Genomic DNA, 12000 nt, shown 5'->3' on the forward strand with positions numbered 1-12000 from the left:
TTCCTCCTCCCAACGCGTGATAGCAGAGAAACTAAAGCAGGAAGTTGATAGTCGGCACCCTTTATTTGGCCACAAGCTCCCACCAATACGACTATCAAACCGTAAGAGCTTCCTTCGACATACCACCACCATAGAAAGTAGTCCAACGGACACGAGGCACAAAATTTGGAACGCCAACAGGTACGAGTCGCAGTGGTCAATATGGAAATTCCTGAACCGTCTCAGGTCACAAGTTGGTCGATATAGAGATAATATGGTGAAATGCGGATATATCAACACGACTCAGAACCATTGCGCTTGCAGATCCACCATACAATGTACTCTCACTTGCTCTCATGCCCACGCGAACATAGGAGCATAGAGGTGGCAGCTTACTGGGCCAAATAAATATAACACTGGTTTTTTATTAGTTTTTGCTTTTGACTCGTTTTGATGGTGGCCAAGAGAAGAGAAAAAGCTAGTGGCAGACCATCGGCCCGATATGGTCTGAAGTTAGACTCAGCTTTGCGGAATCGTGATATGGTCGGCGCAGGACCATGAACGCTGGCGCAATAGAGAAGAGGCCCAGCAGCAACAGATGTAGGCTGAATGTGATGATGGTTTCGTCACGACGGGAATCGAACAATTTAATTAAAAAGCAATCGTTCTACATCAGGGCCACCACCAGTCTAACATGGTACCCGTTCGATAACTCCAAAAAGCAAATCTGAGCAAATCTGCCTTCGTCAAATGGTTAGTTCAGGTATTTCAACACATTATGAGTAATTCCGGAAGTCTTAAAAATCACACAGCCTCCGCCAGTATAAGGCCAGTATTGACGTCATCACTGTTTGCCGTTTCGAATGAAGCTACTTTCCACGAAGCCGAACAATCTCCTCACATTGAATCGTACCCAATCGCGAATGCATATGCGCAAGCGGTTTCCGATTATAGATTGTACAGGTGTTTTAAAAATCAACTTTTACTATTTTAGTATTTACTACGGTATTGTAGTACGAGGCATGAAGCGACTAAATTTCACTCAATATGAAGCGTCATCAATCATCGCCAATCTTTTATACGTCCCATTGCCGGTTGCGGGTCTTCTGTAAACAGAGAGCTCAAGCGTTATAGTATGTTACAAATGTAACGTGTTTATACAAATTGAAGGGAATAACATCGACGAATTTAAATATTGCACCAGCACTAGGCGCAACAAACAGCTACAAACTCCGCTCACAAAAATGCAAATATTCAAAAACAACCCACACTATAAAGCCGTACAAATCTGTAATAAAATACCTAACACAATAAAAGACGAAATAAGGAATAAGGAACAAATCTTTGCCGCCTACTTCAAAATGTATTGTTATCTAAGTGCTTACTACTCTGTAAGTGAGGTCTTCATTGACGATTGTAAATAATTATCGTAATGAAATGTATACAAATCTAGATAGATTTCGAATTTTGAATTAAATATAAATAATATAATGAATAATTATAAATATATAAATAGTAATTCCAAATCGATGTTAATCAATTACGTTCAAATCTAAAATGTACCTCAATTTTAATTCTAACCCTAATTTCAAGTGTAATTTGCTACACCCTCACGGGGTATCATATGCACGTACTTTTTAAAATAGTCCTAAAATAACCCATTCATATAAAATGCAAAATAATAAACAATAATCTACGTAAAGGTTTGTAGAGTGTTTTTGGCACTACAAATTGATGCAAAACTGAAGTCGTGTGACGTAAGCAGCTCTAATTGACCTGGTCTAAAGGTGAACATTCAACGAGAGCTTTGATTGCATTTTATTACAACAATTAATAGCTATATTTCACTTTGAATTTTTATTACACTATAAAAAAAGCAAATCCAACGCGACTTACTGCTCGCCAAGAGTTCTTATTATCTGGCGAAAATATTTCTTCGGTAGTTTTATAGCTTTGGCCATCATCACGCTCCTTATAATATATCCTTTAGCTAACGTTAAGAGGCCATTATTTGTGGCCATAGTGGCAGGATTCATCACGATTTTTTCTTTCACCGTTAGCGGGAAGTATTGATACCGAGGCCCGGCGTCCCGGCGCCCACGGGGTATTATAACTTAGAGTTGATGAATTAAATTTTTTCCCGTACTAATACGGTTCATTTTGCTAGGATCGAGTGGCAGGGACACTGGTTTTATTTCAAATTTTTTTTTTTTTGGTAACGTTATTATAGCCATTTGATAAATGTATACATGTTCTATTTAGTTCAGTTGATATAAAAAAAATCATTGGTATATGTAAAGTAGCTATTGAATACTGCAGTTTTCTTGTAAAATTTCGACGTAAGTTTGTGTTTTTTCTATCGTGATTATTTTTAGGAATCGCGTTTTCACACCGTTTGGTGAGTGATCGGTGTATAGCCTCAATCTTACTATATATTTTCCAAAGTGATTGGTTCAACACTTTCACTGTTTTGCGGAAACAACCAAAGCCGTTTGAGGTTGTATATACACTCTTAAGGATACCGAGCCGACAGGCTTCCGTAGGTAATTCACCCAAAATCTTCACTTTCTTCTATACTTCGGCATGCCGAAGGGTACCGCAACATAATTGCGTCAGTGCGCTTGCGTGTAGGAATCCCGATAGCTTATTCGTTCATAAATGTCGTAAGATTTATGAGAATCTGGCTTATGTCATTCCATTGAAGGCAATTATCCAATTATCTAACCAGAAGTGGAGGGGACAAAGGTGCTTATCAAAGTCACAGAATCATTTATTCCATAAGTAAATAAATTCACACTTGAAAACGTTATTTTTTAAGCTACTGCTCGTTCACTAAGCTGACTTCCCTGAGAACAACGAGCAAGAAGCTCTTTTGCCTTCGTTAAACGAAATCGTGGTATCATGAATTTGGACGTTAATATTATGGATGTCTTCTTTCGTAATGAAATTATGTTATACAATGAGAGATGGGAAAATTTCGTAATATAACAAATCGAGCTCGATGTCGATTGTCGATGTTCGATTGTGATAGAACTGCCTTGATATAGTTTGCTGTTTATTCAGCATACCGTAGACAGCTATAAATTGATGAGAACACCACGACACCCGTGACGAATCACCAAGGCAACACAATGCCCAACACATTACCTAGGTACCAGCCCTAATCTTGTAAACCACTTTCTGTCATGCACTACATAACATAACCCGATCATGTCATCGTATGTCCCAAATTTCTGGCTGAATGAGATGCTTATTAGACCTGTGTCGGTCGATCATTTTTGATAACCCGGGTCGATCATGACCCATGCGTAATGTAATCGGGTCAAATGATTCGATTATATCGACGCCGGTAAGCGATCTTGTCGTATCTCGAAAAATAGAACTTTACACCAGGGCCGACAAACTATTTCAAAAATTGTTTCTCTTTAATTTGAATTAGTAGAGATCGACATATTATGTTCATTCTTTTAGGGGGTCACTTGTCGCTCATTATACTTCCATATGGTGTTTAAAAGTATCAAATTATTCAATTAGCTTTTATTCTTTTCTGCTGATGGGTAATGTGTATAAAGTTAAATGCATCATTGATAAACCACACTTAGGACACTAAAATTTCATTCTAGGAAAAGCATTTCTAGGTGTAGAAAACAAAAATACATAACAAAAAACTTATGAGCATTGAAAATTATTAATTTGTTATTAATTAATATTTTAATATTAGCTAATGCTCTTATAAATAATCACAACATACCGAAAAACAGATTAAACTTAGAAAATTACCATGTAATGGACACTACGCCACGGAACAATTAGGATGAATGATTGATAGACTCATTGATCCGTTAACCCGTTGACTCGTTGATCGATTGCTTGACTTTTTGGTTCGATCGAACGAAGGTTCTATCGAACAAATGTTCGACCTAAACGATGAGTGAGAAGGCGAACCGAGAATGAACGTGACAACAATAATATTGTGAATTGTTGAATAATCTCTAAAATTATAGCTATAAAATCGAATATTGCGCGCATGACCCATGAAATGATCGGGTTATTTAGAAGCTAGTAAGTAACCCGGGTTATCGGGTCACAGGTGCTGTTCGAATCATTTTGCTTCGCTCGACACACGTCTAATGCTTATTCAAGTTCGAATGTTTACGAATTATTATTTACTGTCGATTATTTTTTACATTTATTTTGTTACTTAGCATAATTTGTTAGGATAATTTAAAAATATAATTATTTATTGCTTGAACGGCGAAGGAGAAATTTATTATGAAACATGCATGACACCTACATTTTTGGAGAAGGTTCGCAATATTCTTCCTATGTGTTCGTTCGTGTAGTGTTCGATCTTTGTATTAATAATTACAACTAGATTTGTTTAAAGTCATCTTTTCTTTGTTTGCCATTTGTAAATACATTGACGCTTTACTAGTTAGACAATATCATAGTTAAGATATAACCTTCAAACAAAACCACAGATGTGTCACGTTGTATAAATAAAACAAGCTATTTCACGTATTTCCTAAGCAATTGGACATGCGCAAGACGTGTGTGGAATCCAATCGTGCGCGTCCGCTGACGTGCATTATTACATAGAACGCAGCAACATTTCCCACGTTAATGTGACGTTAAAAAAAAATAACAACGCGAATTAATAAGTCAAATTTATTGACTAAAACAATGTGTAAAACATTATTTTTTGTTAAATTACTCCACTAGTTTGTTATAATTTTAATACAAAAATAAAGTCAGTGTCATCAACGTACCGTGCCGACGCACTCCCAACTGAGCTACGGAACGAACGAGCTGACCTTACTATTTTTTTCTATGTAGTTGCTGCAGATCGTTGCCTTTGGTTTTTTTAACGATTTTTTCTCGTAGCGCCATCTATGTGAAAAATCTATGAAATATTTCCTTCACAACCTTTTCAGCTACCAGCGACTGACTAGAGGTGTCGCTTTAATAAATATAATATGAAGTTTATTGAATATGTCTGAAGAAAAACTTTCATTGATTTCTTGACGCGATGAACTCGATAATGGAAATGGCAAAAAATCCATTCAAAATTAATGTGCTGTGTATTGTTGTGTGTATTTTTTACTTTTTTTATAATGTCAAGTGACGAGACGAACAAGTCGTGCACCTGATGGTGATGTCCATAACAGTTGCAATGCCACTGAGAGCTTTAAATCGCAAAGATCTGAAGGGCACTGCGCCCGTCACCCTGAGATATAAATTGACAAGTCTCATGTGCTTGTAATTTCACCAGCTTGTACCTTGACAGAGGTACAAGTAAAAAAATAGAGGGGACGACCTGTCCATGACACCTCCAGTGTTGTATACTCAAAGTTCTTTGTCGTATAAAGATTTAATATAACCATTTTAAACATAGCATTTATTAATAAATAAAGTTCACGTTGTTACAATGACTTTGTTTATTTTATTATATGGAGCAAGAGTGTACAGCTCTAGTAGTATCCCGTACTACAAAATTCCAGCCTTCATTTATACACCAGCCTCCGTATATGCCGCCTCGATAAAGCTGTTATTTCCACATTTAGCTCTGAAATTCGAATGATAAACCGGTCTTTTAAAGTTTTATTGCGATATCTAACGCCATGACATAAAAATGTGACTTCATGGCGAGCACCGTGAAGTCACATTTTTATGTCATCGCGACAGCCGCGACCAATGACTGCAAAAGATAAACACAGTGTCAAACATGGCTGCAAGGTGACAGCTAATTTTAAAACATGACAGTTCAGTCTGTCATAATAATTTTATCAACACGCGCGCGACAAACGAGATTGATATATATAAATTATTGGGAAAAGGCGAGGAGAACATTTTTAAATATGTAGTTCAATACATGAGAGTAATTAGAAATACTTAAATAATAACTAATTTAATGTAAAATATGTAAAAACAGAAACTACGAAAACCCGACATTTTTTGTTTCATCGTTTACAAAGATAGCTGTATACGTAATTTCATAACGTTGACCTTATTCTTCAAAATGTAAAACAACAGTTCATTAACAAATAAGCAAAGTTAGCTTTATCGACTGAAAAAAGTATTGTCACGGGGAGGTTTATCACACTTATACTGCCATGCTACTGCCACAGTTCGATGAAGTTGAAATCAATAAAATCTAAATTACTTTATTTCACATACAATGTAATAATAAAAAGCAATACAAATTAATAATAAAATAATAGTGTAAAATAGGTTTGTAGCTCAAGTAGAGAGTTCCATTGAGTAGCCTTCTGCCATAACCTGTAATGGTACAAACCAAACTTAACAAACACGCACGCACACAGGCACACAATTAAAGAACAATTAAAAGTAAAAAACACAAATACAACACAATGCATAAGGCACAAATTAAAAGAAATCTGGGAATGGTTGCCAAATGGTCGTTGAAAACATTTTTGTCAGTAACGATTGTGACTTGATACTTCATGACAGAAAGTAGATTTGATTTGATATGTCGTCGACAAGCGTCCGATGACGACTGACGGGGCAGCGGGCGGCGTGGCAGCCCGTTAAACCGCTGGGCAATTGAAAACCATTTAGCAGGTTCTTAGTAGTAAAAAAATATCTCCATATGAAAATTATGTGCAAAGTTACATGTTTCTTACTTAAATAATACGTTTTAGAGTATTATTTTATCTGTTTTCAGGATTTTATATGATCGAGTAAAACACATTCTCTCGTGTAACAAATGAGCACATTCTTTAGACAATATCCTTTGGTGTACCGTATATTTTTAATAAGACCGTTATTTAATATAACTTTTGAAGTCGCCCTGAATGTCGGAAGATCCGGCTCGAAGGACCAAAATGTATGGCTTTAGACGTCTCGGTTGTAGTTAGTTAAGTTATTTGGAATTAAGGGTGACTTAACACAAAACAATCTTAGAAATAAAATACATACATTCACCATACAAGGTTACCATTTGATCCACCTTTTTTTTCCTCCGGTAACTCGGCTTAAACCCAACAACAAACATCTGTAGCACGCTCATAGAAATTCGTAAGATCTGCTGGCTCAATCTATAGCTCAGTCGGTAATAGCGATAGCCACGGTCAGACAACAGACACTAGTAAGAGTCCGGTCGGATCTAGGGAATTTTTCTTTGTTTGTTCAATCTTATAATTTGAAATTTCTCTTCTGTCTAGGTATCCCTGTATCCCAGCAACACCTGCTCTACAATCTAAAGGAACTCGATGATGCGTCGTCCCTCCTGGCCCATGGGATACAAGACGGGGCCAAGCTGCGATTAGTGCTGGGGATGCGCGGTGGACCCATCTCCACGCGCCGCCTACCGCCGCCGCAGGAGCCCTGGAGGGATATTGAAAGGCTGCTCGACAGTAACAGGTCAGCTAGTACCATCCTAACCAGATGGCTTGAACCTAACTATTACCATCATATAATTAGACAGCAATGGTGTCGTGAACTTTTGAGGTCGCCCTGAATGTCGAAGATCCGGCTCGAAGGACCAAAATGTATGGCTTTAGACGTCTCGGTTGTAGTTAGTTAAGTTACTTGGAATTAGGGGTGACTTAATATAAAACAATCTTAGAAATAAAATACATACATTCACCATACAAGGTGACTAAAAATTTAGAGCTAGCCTATGAAAATCATAATTAAAAATGTAAATATAGCCATAAATAGTTAAGGGATTATGGATAAAACATTGCTTGTTGTTAATAAATTGTTACTGATTTTTACATGAGAGATGTCTATATCACTGGTCCCAGTCAAGTCATTGTATGACTGCATGAGTCTGTTCAAGGGGGCATAAGTAAAAGTCAAAGTCAAAGATTATTTATTCCATAGGTAAAATAAATTTACACTTGAAATCGTCACATTTAAGCTACTGCTCGTTCACTACGCTGACCTTCCTGAGAAGAACGAGCAAGAAACTCTAGGGATTGCTCTTTTCAAATAAACTTAAATGCTATGGAATACACTTTGAATCAAATTTGTGTGGATTCTGGAGCCGTGTCGTCTTTCCATACATCTTTATCTAAGACGTAGTCTTCAATTTTGTAATATGATTTTTCGATCAAAATATTTTTAATGTAGTTTTTAAACTTAGGAAATGATAAACTTCATATATGCTCCGGAATCTTATTGTAAAAACGTATACAGTTCACCATAAAAGAGTTGTTTACCTTGGTTAAAGGAAATCGTGGTACCACGAGTTTGGACTTAGCTCTAAGGTTAATATTATGGATATCTTCTTTCTTATTGAAATTATGTATATTTTTACGGTCATATAAAATATTTGAGTAAATGTACTGTGATGTCACAGTCATGATACCAGTCTCCTTAAACTTTTCTTTGAGAGAAACCCGAGAGCCTTGACGGTACACAGAACGAATCGCTCGTTTTTGCAATACAAATATGGTTTGAATATCTGCGGCTTTACCCCACATACTAGACAAAACAAATTATTTGGCAATGGAGACCTTAGGCATTCTGCGAAGAACGTCTAAGGTGATGAGGGCGAAGATTTATTGAAAGTTAAAAAATACACAAGTTAATTGAACGTTAATGTGACCAATCGCGACTGTTTAATAACCTCAACTAAAATATATTGAACTGAAATGCTGCGCCGAAAGTAAGCCGCAAGCTCAGCACAAAAGACCCTTGTACCGTACAGGGAAGAATAGATTCAGGAGTTTAGCAATGGCGTCTTCCTACAGCTTTACCCATTTGTCTACTCTTTATTAACGTACTACTAATTAGGACATAATTTTATTTACCTGATTAAAAGGTCTATAGGATTCATAATCAATATATTTCAAGTCCTACTGCCGGGCACGAGTCTGCTCTTGACTTGACTTGATCTAAAGGTTCATCACGTTGTTTCTTTAGCGAATAGTATTGCTAATAAACATCCACAAACGTCTGTACTATCAGCAAAATCGACGCGTTACCACATTTTGGATTTTTGCGTGGGTTTTTTGCGTGTAGGCAACGGCGGCCACCCGCAGTTTACTTCTTATCGCCAGCCGTTTAAGGGCAAAGGGGAACAACAAAGTCAAATAATCTTTATTTCATAGGTAAACAAATTATACTCGAAATAGTCATATTGATTAAACTCCACTGCTCATTCGTGAGGCAGATTCCCCTGAGAAGAATGAGCAAGAAACTCTAGGTGTTGGTCTTTGTAAATATACATCTGAACACATTTATCATTACAATATTTAATTTAAACATCTTAGATCGTGACTACCTGCAAGAACTAAACGAATCTGTATAATAGTAGATATAGTTTTTGTTTCACTACAGTTTTAAACCTCGCAAATGGCAAATTTTGAATACTTGTCGGAATCTTATTATAGAAACGTATACGTTGGCCCTTAAAGGAATTTGAGATTTTGTGAGCTTTGTTGATATTAGCTTAGAATTAATAAATGTGCACTATACACAGTAATTCGAACCGACGACCACCCAAGTGAGAAGCAGCCACTCTCCCACTGGGTGGCCACCAGGTTTTTATAGGATTGGTAGCAATTATTGGATTGTATTTGGCTGCAGAGACGACGGCGATTGGGGCTCCGCGAGCAGCAGCGGCTGCAAGGTGACGGTGCTGGTATTCCGAGACGGCGAGCGCGTCAACATGTTAAGGGTCCGCGAGAATCTCGACGGCTCATACTCACCGCTTGAACACAACAAGTGTTAGTATATCTTTTTGTAACTATTTTAAGTGATTTATCTATTATAATTAGTTCGATCACTGAATTGAAAGAGTTAATTCAGCTAAACTAAAGAATAATTTGGACGTTCCCTTTTACAAATCCCGAGACTTCTAGAAAAAAAAAAGAAAGAAAGAATTTGTTTGACACCAGAAAAGAGCAAACGAAACAAAGCAGAAGAAAAACAAAACAATCAAATAATTACGAAACAAAGAACACGAACAAAACAAAAAAGTAGGTATACTTTGTATAGATATACTTTGCGTGGTGCCAGCTGAGTTAACAAAAGGGTCGTTAACTCAGTATTTGCTGGAAAACGCAATGCATTCCCAGCACTGACTTCTCGGAACTGATTATATTTGCGAGAAATTAATATTATTTCCTATTAAGTGTTCGCTAGAAATGATTGTCTCAAAAAAATAACATTGTTCTATACGTACTTACATATTTTAATACTATAGCCATTTAAAAAATAAACAAGAGAAAACTTATATTTTGGAATGTTTAGAAAATAAACAGTAAAAAAATAAATAAATTTTAAACGCATTGCTAAAGTGATTTTTTGGTCATATCACGAAATGGGTACGTCCATACTAAGGGCGCGTTCACACTATGTCGTCACGTTTTATTATCGTTGGACGACTGTCGTGTCTAGCCTGTTCCCATATCACGACTATCTGTCGGGGACGATTGTTTTATCGTTGAACGACTGTCGTAACTAGCTGTTCCCACTAGATCGTGTCGACAATTTGTCGTTTCACGACAGCCTCCTTGCCCATCTCTGGCTACGACTCAACGCTATTGCAAAGCGAGCAGAGGGCGCGGGGTACGAGAGGGGAGGGCAGGGAGCAGAATACGTTCGGACAGCGATAAATAAAACGTGACGACAATAGGAGTTGTGACAATCTGTCGTCACGTTTTTATTGTGATGTTTTTTATCGTCTGACGACAACGTTCTAGTTGTTCCCACTGTGACGACAGTTTGTCGTTGTAACGATAAAAAATCGTGAACGACAGTTAATCGTGTCGTGCTATATGTGAACAACTTCATTTAAATATACAAGCCACGACACTGTAAACTGCACGACAATCTGTCGTCACGACATAGTGGGAACGCGCTCTAAGAAAACCGTTTATACTTTAGGTAGGTAAGTAATGTAGTGCCCCAGACTTAATTTCGTTGCTCTAAAAATGTATCTTTGTAATGTAACTTTGAACTGCTTAAGTCATTTTGCAAGTTTAATTTGCATATTAAGGCGTTGCTTCTATAGCTTCTAACTGTTGTCTCCAGATTCGTCATCGCTGTCGCACCTGGCCGAGAGCAGCGACGAATCGTACGTCGGTACCGGCACGTTAGCGCAGAACGCTGTCACGCAGGGCAAGATGATAGAGCTGCGTAGGCGCATGGAAAGCCTCTCCCTCAGGCGCAGGCATCATTCGGGTAAGCCATATGCACTATCTATTTTTTCTCATATAGCCTACATTTTATTCAAGAGCTTTACTATTCATATAGCTATACTATGTTGAGAATTGTAACTTGGACTTGGGTGTTTGGGCTTAGGTGATCTAAGTACCAGTGACTTAGTTTTCGTAACACAAGCAATTTCCAATTTTCAAATCTGCATATGATTTGATGATAGGCCAGGATATCTCTATAGCGTCCAGTTAAGGTTTTTTAGAGCATTTATTTGGTTATCTTGGGTTTTCATGTAGTTTATATGACGTCATTGTTTTTATTGTATTACTTTAGTTTCGATATTATTGTCCTGCATGTGACTTATATAAACATACGTGAACGCAGTAATGAGTTTGCTACTGAATATCGGGTTCTAATTTGCATTATTTTGAAAGTGTGCTGAAATTTTTAACACCAAATGGGTAAACGAAAGGATGTTTTTTATACGCACACATGGTTGTGTAGCATACAGAGTAATCAATCAAATCAAAAAATCAAAAATCAAAATAATTAAATTTTTGGTCAAGCGTCAGTGGTCATATAAAAGAAACGCAGCGTATTGTTTAAAGATAAGTTTTGTATCGGCGCGCTCGCGAGCATCGCTCCGTTCGTAGCGACGCGCAAATAGACGTAATCGCGCTCCCTTCCAGGAGAGAAGGCGGAGATCCAGAAGACGCGCAGCGAAGAGACGCTGTCCGTGCCCTTCCTGCTGGACGAGCCGGACCTGAGCTCGTACACGCCGTACAGCGAGGCCGAGTACTCGTTCACGCCGCTGTTCGACGGGAAGTACACGCGGTACGACTGCGACTGCTCGTTCGCGGACCGCTACGCGCTGCTGCCGCCCATCGG

At 37.8% G+C, this 12000-nt stretch overlaps 1 protein-coding gene across 1 annotated transcript in view; it reads left to right on the top strand.

Moving 5' to 3' along the window:
* The window catches only part of LOC113231477 (AN1-type zinc finger protein 4-like), a 38517-nt gene that overhangs the window by 11013 nt on the left and 15504 nt on the right, over positions 1-12000 (top strand). Inside the window, exons 2-5 of the mRNA XM_026465806.1 lie at positions 7164-7362; positions 9538-9677; positions 10987-11136; positions 11802-11991. Of these exons, the coding sequence (XP_026321591.1) occupies positions 7164-7362; positions 9538-9677; positions 10987-11136; positions 11802-11991 (679 nt within the window). The remainder of the gene's footprint in view (positions 1-7163; positions 7363-9537; positions 9678-10986; positions 11137-11801; positions 11992-12000) is intronic.

Source organism: Hyposmocoma kahamanoa, unplaced genomic scaffold, assembly GCF_003589595.1.
Source record: "Hyposmocoma kahamanoa isolate Upper Pololo Valley unplaced genomic scaffold, ASM358959v1 65, whole genome shotgun sequence".
Classification (NCBI taxonomy): domain Eukaryota; kingdom Metazoa; phylum Arthropoda; class Insecta; order Lepidoptera; family Cosmopterigidae; genus Hyposmocoma; species Hyposmocoma kahamanoa.